The sequence below is a fragment of the Diachasma alloeum genome, unplaced genomic scaffold, assembly GCF_001412515.2.
Source record: "Diachasma alloeum isolate Michigan unplaced genomic scaffold, Dall2.0 Dall_scaffold_00271, whole genome shotgun sequence".
Classification (NCBI taxonomy): Eukaryota; Metazoa; Arthropoda; class Insecta; order Hymenoptera; family Braconidae; genus Diachasma; species Diachasma alloeum.
The window spans coordinates 1,381,621-1,404,857 of record NW_021680410.1 but is presented as its reverse complement, the minus strand read 5'-3'; the positions used below and the strand labels follow the sequence as shown (position 1 = coordinate 1,404,857).

Genomic DNA, 23,237 nt, shown 5'->3' with positions numbered 1-23,237 from the left:
AGAACAGATTAACAAGGTTATCATTGTCTATGTCAATTATCATCAGTAATTCGTCATCAGTACACATCTAAGAATCAGTGACACACCCTTGGAAATCTGCAACATGTTCCTGAAAATAAAAATTTCTTTTTCCCTCTGAAAATGCAAATAGATTGTTGCACTTGACTAGATTCTCATCTTCGAATCGAATGTGTACAAAGAATGAAATAAGTATTGAATAATATTGACATAAGCCTCAATTTTTGAGGCACAAGAAATGATGAACAAACTTTCAAAATATTCAGAAACTACTCTAAGCCTTGACTATCAAATTATGTTGTCAAGGATGCTATAATTGATTCTAAACAGAAAGATCTTCGATCAAATGAAGATATCGTTCTGGACATTGCCTAATTTATGAAATGTAGTAGATTGAAAGTGTATTGCTCAATAAATCATGAAATTGGAAGGGGAAGGTGGTCCATTCATTTGAAGTGGACTCTCACCAAATCATCTTCTATCAAAATGTACTCCATCATTGATCCGTGACAATCGCACCCTTTCTACCCTGTTCTACCACTTCATTAAAGTAATTCCCAGTTGCTGAACATGAACAGAGGCTGAATACGTTAATAAAGCGTAAAAAGTTCCAAGAGTTTGAAAAAAAGGAGATTACATCAACATTTGACAACAGTTGACATTTCTCTCCAGGTATTAAGATTCAAAATGAAAATAGATTGTGGCACTTGATTAGTTTATCATCTTCGAATTGAATGTGTACAAGAAATAGAATAAGCCTGATAATGTTAACATATGGTTCAATTTTTGATGAACAACTTCCAAAATACTCAGAAACTACTCTAAGCCTTGACTATCAAATTATGTTGTCAAGGATTCTATAATTCACTCTAAACAGAAAGATCTTCGATCAAATGAAGATATCGTTCTGGGCATTGCCTAGCATAATTTATTAAATGTATTAGATTGAAAGTATATTGCTCAATAAATCGTGAAATTGGAAGGGGAAGGTGGTCCCTTCATTTGGAGTGGACTCTCACCAAATCATCTTCTATCAAAATGTACTCCATCATTGATCCGTGACAATCGCACCCTTTCTACCCTATTTCCTCACTTGACTAAAGTAATTCTCCCATTTTCTGAACACGCAAATAAACCGTAAAAACCTTTTAAAAACTGAAATAAAGGGATTCATGTTTACACAAATGTATTCTACTAAATGAAGTGTGGAGCTCGATCACAGAAGCCAAATAGTGAGATTAACTAAATCCGTTTGAAGTTGAAAATTGTTCAGCCACTGGCACAGTAGCCCTACTGACCCCATCAGTCGGCTTGATGTGATGAAAAATCTATTCTCAAAGAACTTTCCTCCCCGTGAATGAATACACAAGTGATGAATCCCCCTCTAATGAGAACTTCTCCCCAATTTTTTTCCTCTCATTTTTTTTCTTTGTCTGAGTGCGGATGTGGATGGAACAAAGTTGGTTGCACGAGATGCGAGATGAAAGATACTCGGATGAAGGGTGGTTTTGCGGTAATGATGGCTACCGCGGTTTGGGGGGATGGGCCCTATGAAGCTCGCTCACCTGTCCCAGTGTGGCCCCAGTGGAGCCTGGCTGCTGAGGCTGATGTGGAGTCGCCGATATTGGCGTCAAAGGTGTGTGCGGAGTATGAGGTGTGTGTGGGGTATGAGGCGTCAGTGGTGTATGATACTGTTGGCTACTGTCACCACCATTACTCCTCATCTCCAGGTCGGGACTCGTCTCATAGCCGTCATCCCTAGCCTCCTGCTTAACCATTATACCTGGAAATATAAAAAGTCAGTTGTTAAAATAGTCAATTGATGATATACTATTCAATTTTGCCAGAATTTCTACAATTTATGCTGCAAGTCATTCCTTCAATATTAAATACTGCATGTGAAATTAAGGATAGCCAAGTATCTTTTACAGTTTGGTATAGACCACGCTATAGACTCAATCATTTTTAATCATCAAATTTGTCAGTTAAACTGCGGGTGAAAAATAAAAAAAAATCACGAATGTTCAGCGTTGTTCAAATTACATTTGGTACAGAATTATTATTTTTTTTAACATTCGTTGTTCATAAATAAATCATTGAAATCTTATTTTTTTTATAATTTCATCGATCTTTCCTCAAAAGTAAATATCTAATATCTTTTTCAGATTTTTAAAATGTTTTCTAATGGTTCAATATCGAAATTGAAATGCAGACCTGCAAAGTTTAAATAATAAAATCATTGCAAAATTTCCGGAAACTTAGGGTCACATGTGGGGCTCAAATGAAAACTCTGCTGTTAGATTACGAAAGTAGAAAAGCATGTCACTGGAGAAAAAATAGCCAAAGTACTTGAGTAATCAGTAGAATCTTCGTTTGTATTATGAGAATAATTTAAAATTTAACAAGCAGTAAAAATTTTCCTTGTTACGTTTCAACACTACACTGCTGACATCGTCTTCCTATTTCGCTCAACACTGATGACTGTATTTCATCAATGTCATTTCAATTCAATTAATGCTGGAATATTTAATGTCCATGATAAAAATGCTTCATAATTGCTCAATAACGACGAGATTAACATATCAATGTTGACATACCTTGGATTATAGACATAATTATAGAAATTCCACTGAAGTTCGTAGGAATATTAAAGAGGGGGTCACACCGTTTTTTCCGAGTACAAGTTTTTGATTGGAAATTTCAGAATTATTTTTTTCAATTTCTTCTTTATGTAAAAAAAAGTGTAGGCATGACATGTCAGGAAATTCTCATTTTTCAATAACATTAATTTTTTATTCAACAGAAGGAATTGAGTAATTTTTAATCCGGTACAACTAATTTTGCAGAACATCATATAAAATGAATTTTTAAAAATTTGATGTAAAATATTGAATATTGTAGGATTAATAGGATTTTTACGAATAAAACAAATTGAAAAATGTCAATTCTCGATAATAAGTTGAAAAAAAAAAAATAATTCAATGAATATTTTCATCACAGAAAGCTCAGCCAATAATCAAATTACAATAAATCTGGAAAATTATATTCAGAGTTCTTCGACTCCATAACATGGTCCCTCTGTGAAAAATGGAATAGACCGATCTAGGAAGAGAAAAGGGGGAAGGAGACAGATTTTGAATCTCTCATTCCCGTTATAATTGACTTTTGCGATGAAAATATGCATCCGAAGTTTTTTTTTGCTTTTCCTATCGAAAATCGACATTTTTCTTTTTTTTTCGATTCGTAAAACCCCCACTAGTCCTTAAATTTTCAATATTTTTCAACGAAATTTTTTTGTGTATTCCACGCGACCTGCCGCAAAATCAATCGTATGGAGTTTGAAATCACTCAATTCCTTCCGTTGAAAAAAAAAGAATGTTATTGAAGAATGTGGTGACCCACCCCGCCCCCCTTAAATCACTACATTTATATTCACCTTGTGAACCGCTACAGCTCATTGGATTGCTATTCTGCCCTCCGTTTTGTACTGGAGACGGATATGACCTGTAAATGACAATTCCATTATTAGAAATTATACTTCAATCTTTAGCAGAATAATTGTCGAATTATCAATGTTTTATTTTTATCTGCATATGTGTACAGCATCGGAACTGAATATATCAAAGTCTGTCCAAATAACTTCATTATATCTCTCAATATACATGAAGATTTTGCTCGTAAACAAATTAATTTTCCTATACATAAATCGAAAATACATTACAAATCTAAAAAAATGCTTTTCAATCAATTTTAGCAGTGAAGTGGTAAAACATGAGGAGTGATTTGAACTTCAAGATGTGTTTTTTCCTGATTCATATCTCTAAATCCAAGAAAAATCGTGGAATATTCCATATGGACCGTGTTGACCCCTACAAATGAAAGATTTTGACGAAAACTCACTCGGTTTTCGACAAAATCTTGACTCGAAACTGAATGTACACATGAGTAAACTTACGTAAACTTAAGTAAAGTTAACTAAATGAAGAAACCTAAATGTAAACAATTAAAATAATTTGCCGATTTATAAATCGAGAATATACTACGATCGAAAAACTGCTTTTGAATAGATATTGGTAGTGAAGTGGTACAACAGGATGAGTCAACTGAACTTCAAGATATTTTTTCCCTGATACATAACTCTGAATCCAAGAAAGATCGTAAAATATTCCATACGGACTGTTTAAACCCTCAAAATTAAAGATTTTGACGAAAACTCACTCAGTTCTAGCTAATTCGAGCTGCTACTGACTTTAAACTGAATGCAAACGTGAGTAAACTTAACTAAACTTAAATAAACTTAAGTAAATGAGTAAACTTAAATGTAAACAATTGAACCAATTTTCCTATTCATAAATCGAGAATATACCAAGATCTAAAAAATGCTTTTGAATAAATTTCTGTAGTGAAGCGGTGAAACAGGATGAGTCAACTGAACTTCGAGATATTTTTTCCCTGATACATAACTCTGAATTCAAGAAAGATCGTAAAATATTCCATACGGGCTGTTTTTAAACCCTCAAAATTAAAGATTTTGACGAAAACTCACTCAGTTCTAGTTAATTCGAGCTGACTTTGAACTGAATATCCCAGTCTGTCCAAATAACTTGTTTATACCTCTCAATACACACGGAGATTTTGCTCCTAAACAATTAAACTACTTCTCCTATACACAAATCAAGAATATACTAAGATCTAAAAAATACTTTCGAATAAATTTTAGCAATGAAGTGGTAAAACACGATGAGTCATCTAAACTTCAAGATGTTTTTTTCCCTGATGCGCATCTCTGAATTCAAGAAAGATCGTGGAATATTCCATATGGACCGTTTTCGAACCCTCAAAATAAAAGATTTTCACGAAAACTCCGGCATTTTTCTCCGATTCCGTGACTCTCTCGTAAAAACAACATGATGTTCAAGTAAAATTGCCTTATCAGACGTACTAGTGATTTCAAGTCACATATGAAAGCTGAAAAAAGGACAGAAAGGACAGTGACGTGAGAGACGTTGGGAATTCGTAAGAAGAGTAAAAATGGCCTCAACTGTGCTTGTGTGCGTAAGTTGGAGTTGAGAATTACGCAAGTCAATGGCTGATGGAAAGTATTCGCTTGGCATCATCGCAAATGTGTGGAGAACACATTGGCTTGTATATGAGGGAAGAAAAATAGAAAACGACAGCAGTGGCCCAAAGCCAGCGAGTATAGTACCTGCCACTGACAGACTGAAAACTTCAACTTTCTTGCAATCAGAATGTGTTCTCCTTCTGGACACAACGGGGAGAAGAAAAACGTATGAATAATCCATTCCAAGCCGAGAGAATCATGAGGAGTTTGCAATATTGATGGAGGCATTATTAAATTCCCTTCCCACTGACATTTTTTTAGGAGAGACTAGAAAAAACGACAAATTTACTCATCACATGTCGAATAAAATTCCTTGATTCGGTCTACACAGTCGCAGTTAAATATCGAAAATGTTGAGCTTGGATATTCCAGGATTATGATCATAATTGACACATAGAGATGAGTTGGAAGACGAATTATCCAAGTTTCAACTGAGGGGGAGTTGTCAGAAATTCAGTGAATTATTCAGTCCCCCTGAATTCCTGAAGAATTGAAATTTTCTCGTTTCCTGCGCCTCACTTGAGTCAATCTTCATACGAAAATCAGATCACTCCGAGGCGAACATTTCTATCGTGTCTTCATTCCCTTCATTCCTACAGTTTTTTTGGAATTTCTTAAACTGGTGGGGTAAGCGATCCAGTAGATGGGCACTGCCCTATAGGGGGACGAGTTACTTTTGGATAAGAAATTAATTTAAAGATGAAAATCTGAAATAAATTCTAAACGGAAGTTATTATGAATAAGAATATTCTGGCTGAGTTCGTGCTCAATTGACAGTCTAGTATTATTGACAACAATTAATTCTGAAGTGACAAAATGACACAAAGTCTTATAGGAAAAGGAATTCTTCGAGATTGGAGGGAAGATTGAAACGTAGAAATACGATGTAAAAAAATCAGAAGAAAATGAATAACAATGTGCCTAATGCAAAAATTATCCTGTGTCACACTTTTGTGATAGATAATTTATGTGTCTGAGTACCCCGAATGTACAGGATGCCCTAGTCAAACGAGCATTTTCTACTCTCGTCAAAGTTAGAATTCATGTAAGAAATGATCAATTTAATTGAATTTCCGAACAATGTTTCCATTTCTAAGAACAAAATATGCTCAATCCCTATTTTTTCCTTGATTTCGTTTTTCTATATATTTTCTCCGTAAATTTCATCCCCCAACCGATTTTTCCCAAATTAACATCGACCGTGGAGTTTGGATATACTTTAATGTAAACGTGGAGGATGTATTTAGAAATTTTCAATCGACTTTGTCAACTTAGGCGCGGTTGCACGGAGCCCTGTTATCCAAATAAACCCCAGGGTAAATTTTATCCTCGGGGTCGATTCAGTAGTGAAGTGGTAAACGGAGATAAGTCGACTTATCTCCCAGTTGAGTTTTTGAGGGATATTTCCGAATCTAAGGGAGATAGCGAAATTGTCGTAATTACATTTGATGTAGCACTCAATCAGCTCCATAAAAAAGGTTATAACAAAAATTTTACTATCTCCCTTAGATTCCGTGATATTCATTGAAAACTGGTCAATAGTTAAAATTGACTTATTTCCTTTTACCACTTCGCTACTGAATTACATCGTAGGGGTCATAATTTTTCAATATTTGACCCGGGGAATGTTTTTTTATTTATGGTGTAGCCCCATTTGAATTAACACTGATTTAACCTTGGGATTAAATTTTATTTTTTGTTCCTGGGATAAATTTGAGATACTCCCTAGGGTCAAATAATCCATCGAACATCCAAATTAACTTTTTTTTCTTATCTAACGTTTTCGTTACCCGGAGCTGGTGCAATCGAGCTTACAAGTAGTACATACATACGTTAAATTTTGAAGATGAAAAACTAAAATAAATTTTAAAAGGAAGTTGAAATGAATAAAAAAATTCTGGCTGAGTTCGTACTCGATCATCAGTCTAGTATTATTTGATGAAAATTGGATGTATTCATTTTCTACTCTCGTCAAAGTTAGAATTCATAATATGCTCAATCCCCATTTTTTCCTTAATTTCGTTTTTTCAGACATTTTTTGTTCCTGGGATAAATTTGAGATACTCTCACGGGTAAAATAATCCATCGAACATCCAAATTAACTTTTTTTTCTTATCTGACGTTTTCGTTACCCGGAGCTGGTGCAATCGAGCTTACAAGTAGTACATACATACGTTAAATTTTGAAGATGAAAAACTAAAATAAATTTTAAACGGAAGTTGAAATGAATAAAAAAATTCTGGCTGAGTTCGTACTCGATCATCAGTCTAGTATTATTTGATGAGATTTTGATGCATTCATTTTCTACTCTCGTCAAAGTTAGAATTCATAATATGCTCAATCCCCATTTTTTCCTTAATTTCGTTTTTTCAGACATTTTTTGTTCCTGGGATAAATTTGAGATACTCTCACGGGTAAAATAATCCATCGAACATCCAAATTAACTTTTTTTTCTTATCTGACGTTTTCGTTACCCGGAGCTGGTGCAATCGAGCTTACAAGTAGTACATACATAAGTTAAATTTTGAAGATGAAAAACTACAATAAATTTTAAACGGAAGTTGAAATGAATAAAAAAATTCTGGCTGAGTTCGTACTCGATCATCAGTCTAGTATTATTTGATGAGAATTGGATGCATTCATTTTCTACTCTCGTCAAAGTTAGAATTCACAGAGGAGGTTGGGGTAAAAGTACACTTTTTTAAAAATATTAGTAACGGGTTGAAGTGTTGATGAAATTCAATAATTTTTTTTTCAATACAAAGACCAATTCTTCCCCTTTGTGACGATCCTAAATTGAGCTCTATTGATACATTTGTTTCTGAGTTATGAATAATTTTAAAAAAGTCTAAAGTGTCCATTTTACCATACCCTCCCCTAATATGCTCAATCCCCATTTTTTCCTTGATATTGTTTTTCTAGCCATTTCCCTCAAGACTTTCTCCCACCAGCTCAATTTTTCCGAAATTAACATCGACCCAGCTAATTCAAAAAACCACCTGGAATGATTTTTTAGCTCGAATATACCTGGTTACCATATACTTTTTATGCCAGGCTGTACCTTATGTACATGGCCCAGGGCATCTGTACATGGATATATCCCCGTTTGTACATAGCCTACGTTACACAACACTGTAGTTGTACATATAGACATTCACATATGTACAACGCGACCGTGCGGGCGCACGAGACGGCCATATGTACATAGAGCCCTCGTAAATATGTGCATGGAGTTAAATACACAGAGTATATAAAGGAGTGGAGGAGGGGGAGGGGGAGGGGGATGTAGCGTGTTGGAGATGGTTGGTACATAGAAGTACTTGCTGGGAACGACGACTAGGGCAGTCGCAGCAGAAAGGGTGAGGGGAATAGCCGGAAAGAGAGGAGAAGAGAAAAGGCCGGTGGAGGGAGGGGGAGGGGAGAGGGCGGCGGCGGGGGGGAGAGGGGGATTTACCAAGGGAGGGCATACAGAAAGTAGTGATGGCTACGAGTTGTTCATGATACTTGAGCAAAAATTATCATTGTTGTTGGATCCTTGGTGTTGCAAATTGTTGAATTTCTGGTTGAAACAATACGAAAGAAAAATTGATCTTGTATTTTTTGACGTGGATACGTCTATGGTTTTGATGTGGGGGGATATTTTGGGAAGCGGTCCTTATGTGCAGCGCCATCTGTCGGAATTCTAGAAAATTCTAGGAAGTTCGAGGTCATTCGAGATGTTTCTTGAAATTTTGAGAAAATTCAAGGAGTTTCTACACGGAGAAAAATATTCAGTAAAAATTACGCTCACCGATTACGGAATCGACTCAGAAAATTTAAGTGACGGTATCGTAATTTTTCACAGGAGATTTAGATAAAAATTATGGAACGCTCAGGAAAAATTCCGTGACAGTTCCGTGAAATTTCATACAACCACATTTCGCCTCGGAATTACGGAAAAGATACGTAATTTTTATTGATTATTTTTCCAACCCAAATATCGGGCAATATAATTGGCCCATTCGACATCACGTGGTACAAGCTACAGGGTTTTCAACTGATAATTTTTTGATAATTTTCTCTGGTAGTTGCTGTATAAAAAACAAAACATGCAGTCGAATTAACCCCTCGTCAAACTGACAGATTGAATTCAATTGTGGTAATCCGAGGATTTTTATTCGAAGTGAGTGTTAATTATACAATTTTCGTTTATCAATTGTGAGTTTCGTCTCATAGTCCAATTATATTGTACGACATTTGGATTGGAAAAATAATCCCCCGAATACCACACCAGCTTCAAAATTAATCGGGCATTTTCCTCAAGGTTCCCTGCATACAAACGAAGTCGTCAAGTTTTTCAGGACTCGTGCTTCGCACTCGTGATTTTTTAACCTGAAAAATTTGACTCCTTCGTTTGTTTGCGACGAACCTTTCGGAAAATACCCGATAATTTTGAAGCTCTTGTGGTATTACAAGTGAATATTTCTCTCCGTGTAGAAAATTCGAGAGAGTTCAAGGAGTTTCCGGATAATTCGAGGGAATGCAAGGAGTTTCTAGGAAATTCGAGAAAGGACAGACCGTGGATGTATCTACACGGAGAGAAATTTTTTATAAAAATTATCCTACCGTTCTATAAAAGTGGATCATGAGTCATCGTTTCCTCATTTCTATCCCGAAATTTAGTAAAAATTAATATATGATGATCAAATTTTATTCTACGTTTGAGAAATTTTATCCTGACGCATAACAAATTTTATCCTTCCAGTCCAATAATTTTTATCTAGATAACAACGAGAATTCTAGAACGGTTGGTAAATTGTACCCTACCGGTACAGTAATTTTTACTCTGCCGGCACAGTAATTTTTATTTTTATCAGAAGAAAATTTCTCTAACGCAGAATAAAATTTGATCATCATATATTAATTTTTACTCAATTCCGGGATAGAAATGAGGAAACGATGACTCATGATACACTTTTATAGAACAGTAGGATAATTTTTATCAAAAATTTCTCTGCGTGCACGTACAATTACAGCTGTATCGAAGATACAGCCGCCGGCAATTTTTTTCTCTATGTTTATACTCGGGTATGGAGAACATTTTTATGGGGGAAAATTCTGAGTAGTGTGGGCTATGGTGCTCATACTTTGGCTTTAAAGGCTAAAGTTTAGACTCTAAACTGAGGTGAATGAGTGGGACCTATTGAGTGGACGTCATCAGAGGTCCAGGGAGTTGCATCCCTTCGTCATTTAGTTGGGTCCTCCGAGGAATTGGTGAAGAGCGGATGTGTCTGCCGAGCGAATTATGTAAAGTCAGACTAATAAAGTTTCTTTTCACTTATTTGTTGGGTTAGCTATTTAAATTGTCCCATTGACTTCCATTCAATTTTGGGGAATGTTATTGAACTAGCGCCACCCCGAAATGTTGATGACCGTTTTTCAATGAATTTTTTATAATTATTGCCATTGCAAAAAGTGATACGATTGGTGAGAATCGTATGTCCCAATTTATCAGTTGTTGAATTTTTGTATTAGAATGCATGATTTGCTGATTTTTTAATTGCTATGCTCACTGAATAAGATTTTAATCATAATTACGAATCAATTCGTTCTAGAAGACGATTTACAGTGTGTGGTTGTGGAATTCAATGTTTATTGATACTCTGGTACAGGTGTGTACCCACACTGCTATCAAGTTTTAGTTAGTTCACACAGTAATTCAATTAATCTGGTGTTCATCTCATCAATATACACTGTCGGAAAATTATTCTTGACATTTCAAGTGAAAAAGCTTGGAATTTTTCACGACGACAAAGTTACATTAAATTCCTGTCCATTTCTCCATTGACGAATCAGTTAATTTCGTGAATATTCAAGCAATTCTCGATTTTCAAGTCCATACGGCACTCAAAAACCTTGAAAATTTGGAAAATTCAGGCAACAATTTTTCTGAATTCTTAATCTTTTGAAAATTGAATTGTATGTGATGTTCAATTTTCACGATGAGTTTGGAAATTCAAGTTTTCATTGAAAAATCAATGATTATTTAACATGAAAAACCCAATTTTCCTGAATTTTTAAGATGAATGAGAAATTTAGTGAACACTTTCAATTGAAATTTAATTCAATCTCACGACATCGAAAATTCAGATGACGATGTGATTGAAATTTCAAGAAATTTTCAAGTGTAGTTCCATGCGTAAAAAATGTAAGATAATCTCATAATTCCAGATACTAATTCTGATCATCTTTGTTTGAAGAAAACCTCAGTAAACGCAATCTTAAGAAAGCAGAATTATTCTATTTTCCTCTGACCCAAATAATTTGGGCAATTATAATTCGTTCATTCATGTTTCATAGAACGGCATTCAATTTTATTTTGTTTTTTTTTTTAGATGGACTTCATGAAAATTCGACGCAAGACGATGTGTACTCATGAAAACCACCTTACTTTCTCCATTCGTTCGAGATGTCCGCCATGTTCGAGTCCTCATTTTCTATTCGAGATACCGTCCATATTTTTTTTTAGAAAGATTTAAAAATGCATATGAATAAATTTGGATTTGTTGGTTTTTTCGCTTCTTGTGCCGTCGAGATTGTTCCTGTTCCGTCGATTTAATTGTGTTGTCATGTTCTTGAGACTCATTAGAAATGTTCTTATTATTTTTCGGTGACAACGTACTAGAGATGTCGAGGTAGTTCGCGGTTTTACTGTATTTTTGTTAATTGGTAATAGTTTTCGAACGTTAAATTGAGATTTTATTGACGTATTGAGGTCATGGCAATTTTTGTTATGAACAAATTAAGTGATTACAGTGTTCAATTGATTTCGCTAATGCATATTTATGTATTTAACGATATTTTTTACTGATTGGTAGTATTTGATTGGTTTTTAGAGCCTGAGGAAGCTTGAGTTACAAAAGTCACAATTCGATAATGAATTAGTATGGTTTACTGATTTTTCCGACTATCCCATAATCCACATCCTGAGTTAACATAGGAATAAATATTTTTCCAATTGTACAAATATCGGCCGACCAAAGAATTACACTTTTATCACACAATTATTGTCGGAAATTTCCGATATACTTTTTGGAAATTTTTATCGAATTCAATTACCACTGAAATTTCAAGGAATTTCGTCATTGAAAATTCATAATTTCGCGGAAAAATCAAAGAGAACTGTAAATTTCAGCTCCATTTTTCCCTGAAGATGAAAAGAAAGCCAGAAAATTCCGGTAAATATATTCTTGAATTTTCAGGACAGTGATGCTGAACGCGATTTAGAGGGAAAATCCCATGAAACTTCAGATTTCACAGAAAATTCAATGTAATTTGGCACTGAACATTCATATTAGATTGGAAATTTAAATAAATTAAGGAATTCTCGTCTTTATTCTGCTTAAAATTCAGGAATTTTACTGAATTTTCCCTAAAACCTGAAATTTCATGATTTTCCCCCCTAAATCGCATTCCGTGTCGCCGTCCTGAAAATTATAATCAACTCTCCACGAAATTTCATTTTTTTCTAACAGTGTCCCTAAATTAACGGATCGCCCTTCCCCGCGTCCCCCATCTAATTACTCTTTATCAATTGACCCGATGCTCATTCCGCCAACATCCCAAGCAAAATTTCCTGCCTGCAATTTCCCTCCGAAGATATTGAAATGCTCGTGACAAGTGGAAATAAAAAAACCCAAGCAAAAAAAAAACCGGTACAAAAATTTGTTGACTATTTTTACAGTGCTTCATGGGCTATCTTCGTACATAACTGGGCGAACGAAAATTTCAACGATAGTAAAGTACAGCGGTACCCCCGGTCATAGCCAGTCTGTAGCCGGCGCTCGGCGTTGCCAGGGGAAACCTCCAGAAAACTCGTCTCTACACACGTACAAATGCGGCCGCGGGGGCCACACGGGCAAACGGAAACGAGCGCCAACACACCGATGGGGTGGGAAGAAGGGAAAGAGAGGTCGAGAGATAGAATGACTGGAGAGAGTGGGAAAGAGCTGAACACCCAACCCACACACACACATACATACATACATACACACACACATACACCCAACCAGAGAGGGTACACGCAAAGCGAGAATGGGGTGCTTGGGTGGATTATATACAGGCTATACCCACCACCCCATGCCTCCCTTTTCCTCTTTGCCACCCTCCCCCCCCCCTCCCCCTAGCCATTTCCACCCACGCACGTAACCAACGCACACATACATATACACAGCGCAGCTCAACTCCGCGAAAATGTCGATAACGAAAAACCCCAAGCGCGAGACAGAAAATAGCCAGGACAAACTATTTTCTTCCAGTGCCTGTGCATCCCTGATCCTTTTCTTCTTCCCTGGCCTTTTGTCTCCACTACATTTTTTTTTGTCTTCTTCCTCATCTCACTATATACTGTGGAAAAAGAGGACGATATACCCACGGGCTATTAGCTGGAGTCACGTTGCCGGGATTCCCCAGCGACGGTGGAAAGAGAGAGAAAAAAAGCGAAGAAAAAGGAGAGCGCTTGAACGATCGGAGCGCCATATAATTTCGTCACGTACCTGGAGAATTTTTGCCTTTTCTTTTTTTTTCGCCTTTCTCTTTTCCCCTAATTTTTTTTCCTCCAGTTTTTATTCCACCAAGAGTGGTGCGGCCTCGAATTCCGCCAGACGGCCACGAGACGGGGGAAATACAGAAGGGGAAGGGAAAAGAAAGGGTGAGTGTGCGGGGGAGAATAATTTATATCTCCTTTATTTCTTTCTTGGACTATATATCTTGGGGGGGAATACATAGGAGGATGTTTGGGTAGCCCGTGCTGAATTGGTAAACTCGTGGAGTCAGCAGACGGAGATTTTTCGGGGCTCGGGTTGTTGAAGTGGTCAAGTTCATTGAGAACTTTTTTTTTGATGGATCGGGTACTCTGTACCCGATCCAATTATCATAACCCTGACACGGACATTGGGTCATAATGGAAGGGGATAGAATTTTTTTCTGTCGAGTGGAAGCTTTGTTATCGGTCAAATTCAAGTTTTTACATTTTCGTATTAGGATAACTACATATGGTTTCAAAGGATCAGGTCTCGTTACAAATACCCTCAGCCCACATTTGAGAATACGGGCTCTGACTCCTGGGGAGGCCTTATTCACCTCCAGCAATAAATGCACAGGGAGAAATAATCAGTAAAAATTACGGAACTCACAATTCGCTCACCGATTACGGAATCAATTCAGAGAATTTAAGTGCCGGTATCGTAATTTTTCACAGGGACTTAAGATAAAAATTGCGGTACGCTCCGGAAAAATTCCGTGACAGTTCCGTAAAATTTCCTACATTCACATTTCGCTCTCAAATTACGGAAAAGATACGTAATTTTTACTGAATATTTCTCTCCGTGTGGCGAAATTCTGTAACTCCTCACTCTTCATATCATCGCTTTATACTGTACCATTTCATCATGCACTCAATCTTGTAAAAATTATCTTTAATTTCTCGATGCTCATCCAGCAAAATGAACACACAAATAGACTCTTTCTTTTTGTATCAACGATTAGGTACATAAAAAGTAAATACTTGGCTGAAGGGCCCCGGGCGATGGTCAGTTGCAAGTTCCAAGGAACTTGCAACTTCCAAATTCCGTTAAAAATAATAAATATGATCTAAAAAGTGCGAATATGCGGTTCTAAAGGGAAATTTTCCATCACTTGTGCACGTTTAACCCTAGTCTGATTACCAAACGCAACCCTGCGACTCGGTTACTTCCGCGGGGATTCCCCGCCGTGTTATTAGGCTCCAGCGTTGCCGAATTGACTCTACACTGCACGAGCGCGTTCAGGGAGTTTCCGGCAACGTCGCGTCATGGGCAACTTCATTTAACATGGGAAAAAATAATTCATCTGTTCGAAATCATTTGTTTTCTTTAGGAATTTCGGAAAATATGTTGTTCTAAAGACTACTACAATTGTTTAGAGACTTCTGTGATTTCAATGACTTAATTTTTTCTGAAATCCCTGATTTCGAATTAATGAAATCATTCGAAATCATGAAATCACCTGCCGTCACGCTCGAAATTACTGAAACGACTCGAAATCGACTTTATTTCGAAATCATGGCGTCACTCAATTATGGAGTGAGTAGCCCCTCACTTTTATGGCACTAGGCCCGCGAAACCGCGATTCTAACTTGGCGTCGCTCGGTTAGATCGCGGTTTCTCGGGCTCAATGACATAAAATATTCTATGTCACACGCCGATAAAAGTATTATCTGACTCTCGTGGTTATAGGTCACATTCGTCAGACAATACTTTTATCGCCTGATGACATAATGTACTATTCCCCAGATTTTTTTATAAGGAATCAATCGAATTTCATGTATTTTTTCATGAATATAGACTTCAATAGCTCTATTTATTGACACCAATTAAAATTCAATTTTTGATACAGATTCGAAAAAATTGATGTTCAAAAAATCCATTTGTCAACGATCACTCAAATAATTGTCATCCAAATGGAATTGGCCAGGGCAAAAAAAATTGATAACAATATCCTCTTGATTCTACCAGAATAGGATGGGAATCGCAACAATTCGTTGTTGAGTTACAGCACATTGTTTATTCGATTTGAACGAAAAAATCGGGTTTTCATGGTTACTGAAAGAATCATTAGTAACAGCAATTAAATCAGGGCTTGGAAATTATACTTCAATGCCTTCTAAATCAAGTTGAAAAATGGTGGGAACAGCATCGTTGCTTATCAAATTACACAATACCGTCATGAGCTTTTTATATCAAAATCTCTATCTCTATTAAACTCAGGTACCAGTCTATTATGTTGAATACTTATTCATATTGATTCATGGTCCCGACTAACTTCTGACAGAACCTGGGTTAAACTCTGGCTAAATCCTGAATAAACCCTGATTAAATCCCGGCTATACACTGATTAAATCTTGATGGAACCTCGATTAAACCCGGACTGAAAATGAATTCGAGTCTTGAGAGGATCTAAATGTAGAATTATTTGACAGAACGAAATAATACGCAAAAATTTTGATGACATTTCAATTGATGATAGTACTATGACATGAAAAACTAGAAGAGAATAGTGAAATAAGAATTACAAAAAGAGAATCCATTCAGAAGCAAATTGCTAATTGATTAGCAGCAATAACTATTCTCATTTATAAAAAAAATGCAAAAATCCACTTTTTTTTTCAAATGCATTAGTATTGCATAACGGTTGTATGTTTTGACAAACGCAGTGATAGATCTTTAGTTATCGAATGAAACTGGTTTTTTTAAATATTTTATATACACGGAGAGAAATTTTTGATAAAAATTATCCTACCGTTCTATAAAAGTGTATCATGAGTCATCATTTCCTCATTTCTATCCCGAAATTTAGTAAAAATTAATATATGATGATCAAATTTTATTCTACGTTAGAGAAATTTTATCCTGATAAAAATAAAAATTACTGTGTCGGTAGAGTAAAAATTACTGTACTGGTAGAGTAAAATTTACCGACGGTTCTAAAATTTTCGTTGTTATTCACATAAAAATCATTGGACTAGAAGGGTAAAATTTATTATACGTTAGGATAAAATTTCTCTAACGTAGAATGAAATTTGATCATGACATATTAATTTTTATTAAATTTTGGAATAGAAATGAGGAAACGGTGACTCATGATACACTTTTATAGAACGGTAGGATAATTTTTATAAAAAATTGCTCTCCGTGTAGCAGAATAACTTGTGAGTTCGTTTGACCCGCTGTACGCTTGAAAAAATCAGAAAACATGGATGTACATAAGAAGTTGAGCGTTATCATCCCTAGGTTATGATAGACATCATAAATATGTAACTTTATTCATTGATTTGGAATCATGACTTGTGTAACTGCGTGTAACGTAATGCCTCTCGTAATTTTAACTTGAGTGAATGAGTAATAGCTTTCTAGGTTGATATGCATGACCGCTCGTTTATTCTCAATTGTCAGATGATGTACAATGAAACGCAAAAATTAGAAAGTGTACTTTTGCAGTAAAATTGCAGTTTTTGAAAATTACGAACATTTTCTATAAATAATCTATAAACAATCAATTTTCTACCATGAAAATCATTTGTTCGGGATCGTCATAAATTTACTCATATTCAGAATTTTACCAGCAATCGATTTCATGCCTACCAAAATGAGGTTTCCAAAAGTTTAAACAATTTTAATTATTTATTTTTAAACAGCGAATGTTGAAAAAAATAATAATTTTGTGCAAAACGTAATTTGAATGATGCTGATATTCATTATTGTTTTTTTAAACCCCTATGCAAAATCCCAGGTAGCCTAGGAGAATGGGTGAAACACAGGAATTTTTCTAAAAAATGCATTTCAACACGGGCTCTTATGAAAATTGGGAAAAAAAATATCAAACATAGAAAAAAAAATCGTCATTCTCCTGAAATTTCGCACTTGGGTGGAACTTTCATGGAGGAACATGAAAAAAAATTATCCAAGTGACCTAGGAGAATTGTTTAGAAGGGATAATTAAAAAATTCATGAAAGATAGGAATTCTGCGTGCGCAACTTGGAATACCGACATCGTCGAGGTTAGAAATCGTGGAGGAGTAAGCGCGGCAAATACGAATGAAGTTGTGATGATACATTTCGCGATGAGAAGGAACATAACAGCTGAGTGAATCAGTGCTGCCAACTTGTACCTCGAACGGCACGACGTTCTCACTTTTTCAATCCATATTAATTATTCTCCAATTACCCAAAAGACCAGCTAGAGAAATAAAAGAAGGCTTGAAATATGTGGGAAAAAAATAGAAAAGTTATTAAAAAAATATTTCTAACACAAAAATGGTCGAAATAGATTGAAAATTTGTAATTGAAATATCGTTTTTTTGTTCAGCGATTGGTTTTCTGCGAGAGAACAATAGATTCCCCTCCGTCTCCCCTCCTACATGGCCCCCCCGCCATAAATACCTTAAGGATAACACTGAGCTTAAAAAATCTCACGAGACTTCTTCAAGTATACGATCCAGATCACTCTTGATTATGTTCAAATTTTTCCTAGATCTTTCAAATTCATCATTATGTCGATAGATGCTGGTGCGGCGCAGCGCTATTGTAATTATGGGTAAGAGCCAGGGTAATTCAATTAAAAGACACAGGTTTTGAAGGAAGAGAAGTTTTTATTTTAAGGTCCTCACTCCTCAGTCTCTCCGACGTAACTAACTCACTCTACAGAATTTTCACGAAAACCGGTCTCAGACCTCTTTGTCACCAAGGGAACAACATATGGCTCTGTGGACGGAAAATTTCTCTGAAACCCTTAAGTGGGGGTGTGAGGGACTCAGGCCCATAGGCCCGAAATACACACATACAAACATAGAACTTTCTACATACAATCGAGTTATTTTGCCTCATATATTCAATAAGCGCTTACGGCGCTCGTAAGTTGTGCGCATAACCAACGGAGTGTTAAGATGATTCAAATTTTAAAGTCATTTCGGTATGGCTCTCGATTACTACGTTAACATTGTAATTTTTAATTTTATATTCTCTCCGTGCACCTGAGAAACAAATCATCGCGTCTTCCGGCCGAAAGAATCTCCCTGAAACACAAATTATTCACCCCCAGTACTTCCCTCCCCCCAAACCATTGAAGATATCCCTCCAGCCTGTATACCATCGTAAAAGATATTCTCGGTTACGGCGATAAAAAATTTACGACTAATTTAATGACAACACTATCCACAACACATCGCACATTTACCTCTGTTACCCGAGCCCCATTCGATCGGTCAAAGTACAGTTACAAAAAAAAAAAAACTCAAAAATCAATAATTCTCAAAACCAGCGTTTCAATGACGCATAAAAATTCCCGAGTTGACCGCGAACATGTAGAGACCTTGACGGAGAAATTGAAAAACAATGGAAATGCCATCAACCGGTGGAAAACACGGGAAACAGAGAATAAAAAAGTTTCCAAATCGATGTATACGTGAAAAAGAGTTTTGAGTTATAAATTGCCGAGAGTTACCCGAGTTTTCGCCCTCCCTATTCCTCCCTCCCCCTCCCCCAGCCACTATACCATCCGCCGCTTGAATATCCTCGAAAGTTGCGTGTAAACAGAGAGTCGAGGTTGTGAATGAAACTGCAGTTTAAAATGGTAAAAAAGAGAATGGAGAAGTTGTAAGTAAAAACTTGGTTAATGCTGATTCTCCTTTCGTTCTCGTTTTTATCCACTAATGTTTTTTTTTTTTTTCGAACGAACGAAGTGAGTAAGAAATTCAACATGCATGCCTTCACATGCACTACCACAATGGTCAAGTTGAATCACCCATTTGTCGATAATAATCGCGTCACGTGCCAGTGTCGGACTGCCGACAACATATCGAAGAGGGGTACGACGATGCAGGGGGAGGAGAGGGCGAGGGGGGGGGGAGGAGGAAGGAGGTAATGTGGTGTATGGAGGAGTTAAGTCCAAGCGCATTGCCGAGCGTGCTACTAATTGTAGCTGTAGCCACGTGGCCCCCTCGGTAGTCACAAGAATGAGGATCTCAAGGAATCCCAGGAGCGTGTTCGTTAATGTCGTTAGTTATTTCAAACATTCGGTTGAGGGAAGTGCGTTGCACATTTTTTTGCGATAATGGAGGGGCTTTTTTTCCTTGGAATCTGAGGAGTAATGGACTCATTGAATTGATGACTTCATTAATCCTGGGTTTTTGTTCGATCCAGGGGATTTATTGCGTGATCGATGCTATTTTGAATTCTCTCTTCAGCATTTCGTGCATTTCAGGTGGAGGTGGAAATGCATCATTTGACGACTGTCACCATCCCCCCCCCCTTTATGAGCGCCGTAGTAAGCCAGGAAAAAAATGACGGTCATTTTTTATCTATGTATGTATTCAAATTAAGGAACTTCCGTAGTAAGTGCATGGGAGTGAAAGGAAATGGAGTGCAGAGCGGAAATTTTGAGAATATATTCTTGGGGTGATTACGAAGATGTTTAGTGAAGCGGTCAATTCACGGAGAGAAATGTTCAGTAAAAATTACGGAACTCTCACTTCACTCACCGATTACGGAATCGACTCAGAAAATTTAAGTGACGGTATCGTAATTTTTCACAAGAGATTCAGATAAAAATTACGGAACGCTCCGGAAAAATTCCGTGACAGTTCCGTAAAATTTCCTACAACCACATTTCGCTCCGGAATTACGGAAAAGATACGTAATTTTTATTGAATATTTCTCTCCGTGTTGGTTTAAGTCGACTTGGCTTCCAGATGAATTTTTATTAAGGATGTTCGACACCCTTTTAGCCAAAATTGACGTTGTTTTCATTTTTCTGGCAAATTATCGATGGGAGTGACGTGAAAAAATATAACGATTTTGTGGTTTGTCATTCTTTAATGGCTCACGAAGTTGCGTAGTGGTGCGATAATTTTCATGCGTTTTTTCTACAGTTTTGTGATTCTTTTTAAAAGTTTAGAGAAAACGCAGGAAAATGTTCGCACCACCTTAAAATTTCGTCAGTCATTAAATAATGACAAAACGCAAAAACGTTATATTTTTTCACGTCAATTCCATCATAAGTTTGCCAGAAAAATTTAAAAAACGTGAATTTTGGCAGAAAGGGTGTAGAACATCCTTAAATAACTCAGAATTTAACCCTTAAAATGTACTACACCCTTTCGGCGAAAATTCAGGTTTTTTTTTTCATTTTTCTGGCAAATTATTAATCGGATTGACGCGAAATAATGTACGGTTTTTGAGTTTTATCATTATTGACTGGCTCGCGAAGTTTCATGGTAGTGCAATACTTTTCCTGCATTTTTTCTAAAGTTTTGCGAATCTCCGAAAAGTTTTAGAAAAAACGGAGGAAAATGATAGCACGACCATAAAATTTCGTGAGTCATTTGCAATCATATTGCTAATTAATTAGCAAAAAACTATACTATATCAGTATAAAAACCATTCCCCATTTGTTGAGAGCACGTCGTGTGTCGCATTCTCAAAAATAACAGTCATTTTGCATTTCTAATTTCTAATTGCGTAAACACATGCGGAAAAACAATTACTCATCAACAATCACTTACTTTATTTTTGTTGACAGAATTTAATAGAATTCAAAAGAAGCATTGCAAAAAAAGAAATAAACAAAATAAAGAATGCACCCTCGTGACATTCTCGACATTCGGCCTAGGGTTCGATGAAAACATCCCCCAATTGAAATTGAACTCGATCAACTGACACCCTATCCTCCCCCTTTACGTAACACTTTCATTCTCCATCAGCTCAAAGCTAAATATTACGATAACCCATTTATGATCTTCCCCCTGTGACTCTGTTCCTGACCTACCGCGGTCTCTCAAAAGGGGGAAAAAAATGTAAACACATTTTTCTAAACGACAAAATAGAAGCCACGACGGGAGAAACATACACATTGAAAGAACTTTGAACTTGGGGGATAAAAAAAACAACATGAATGACCTCATCCCCCGATTCCTAAAGAAGTGACATAAAGGGAGTTGAATATAAAAAAAATGACTGGGGGGAAGGGACAGAGATAGGCATGGGGCTGTTGACCGTCGCGAATCCCAGGAGCTCGTGTACACGCGCTATCCATCCAGAGAAAGAAAACTGACGGAGATAAAACATTTTACTCAAGTACCCCGGAGGAGTTTCAGATTCAAGTCGAAGTGAGACAGTTATATAACTGGAATTGAGGATGAACGAGGGAGAGAGGAGAGACCCTTCGAATTCCCAAAGCGGGGAGAGGTGACGCGACGAGACTTTGACCGAGTTTTCAGCCCCAACTCCTAGCGTTCGCTCAAGAGAAACGACTACTCAAATCTTTATTTTCTTTCACTCTTTCCTCCCCTCTGCATCTTTATATCAATTCCCCGGCATCACATTTTCCCTCTCTATTTTTCTATTTTCGAGAAAATAAAGTGGTTTTTTTTTTTTAATTTTATTTCTTAGATTTTTAAGAACTCTGCGGGGGACTGTGTGTTGTTGTATGTTTGGCGCTTTTTTGGCATTTATGCATCCAAAGAACACAAGACTTTTTTGAGACTTGAGATTTTTTATGATCTCATGTTGAGACTTTGGAAGGTCTTAATTTGAGAGTTTCAAAGTCTTAAGGGGAGACTTTGAATAATTACAAGTTGAGACTTTTATCAGTCTCAAGTGGAGGGTTTTAATAGTCTAAAGTTGAGACTTTCTGAAGTGTCAAATCAAGACTTCCAAAAGTCTCAAATTGAGACTTCCAAAAGTCTCAAGTTGAGACTTTCAATAGTCTCAAGTTGAAACATTCAGAACTTCCTTTAAAGAAAAATTTCAACTTGATATCCACAAGTGTTAACTTAAGGCAATTAAAAGTATCAATTTGACTCTATGAAAGTTTCAAATTGAGAGCTTCAATAGTCTCAAGTTGTGACTTTCAGAACTCGCTTTAAAGAAAAATTTCAAGAGATCGACAAGTATTAACTTAAGGCATTCAAAAGTATCAACTTGACTCTATGAAAGTTTCAAATTAAGACCTTCAATAGTCTCAAGTTGAGACTTTCAGAACTCCGTTTAAAGAAAAATCTCAACTTGAGATCCACAAGTTTTAATTTGGGGTATTCAAAAGTATCAATTTGACTCTATGAAAGTTTCAAATTGAGACCGTCAAAAGTCTCAACTTGAGACTTTAAAAGTCACAACTTGAGACTTTTAGGAAGTTTAAAGTGAGATCTCAAGGATATCCAAATATTTCCCTCAAGTTATCAACTGTTTTTCAAGCAACATTTCAGTTTTGCCGAAAATCTTGCCGTCCCCACACTTTTTCGGATTTTTCATTGTTGAATATATTTTTTTAAGAATTTCTTCAATAAATATTGTGAACAATATTTTCTTCAATTTCACGCTTGACTCTCGTTGGTCTAATCTCTAATGATTATACGGCAACACTGCACATGTGTTCCATATAACCTCGGAAATTCGGTCCGCGTAGTCACTTGAGCGGACCGTTGCCAGACGTCGGGAACGCGCGGATTCAAACCTCCCAATCCTGTCCGGAAACTTTTGTTTTTTAATATCGCAAAAAAAAAATGATAAAGTATAACGAACAAAGT

The 23,237-nt window shown here is 36.4% G+C and overlaps 1 protein-coding gene across 2 annotated transcripts in view; it reads right to left on the bottom strand.

The window, feature by feature from the left end:
* The window catches only part of LOC107037909, a 63,130-nt gene that overhangs the window by 26,348 nt on the left and 13,545 nt on the right, over positions 1-23,237 (bottom strand). For both annotated transcript variants that reach the window (XM_015256733.1, XM_015256732.1), the window contains 2 exons: positions 3,455-3,522; positions 1,584-1,801 (listed from right to left, as the gene is read on the bottom strand). In XM_015256733.1, the coding sequence (XP_015112219.1) occupies positions 1,584-1,801; positions 3,455-3,522 (286 nt within the window). The remainder of the gene's footprint in view (positions 1-1,583; positions 1,802-3,454; positions 3,523-23,237) is intronic.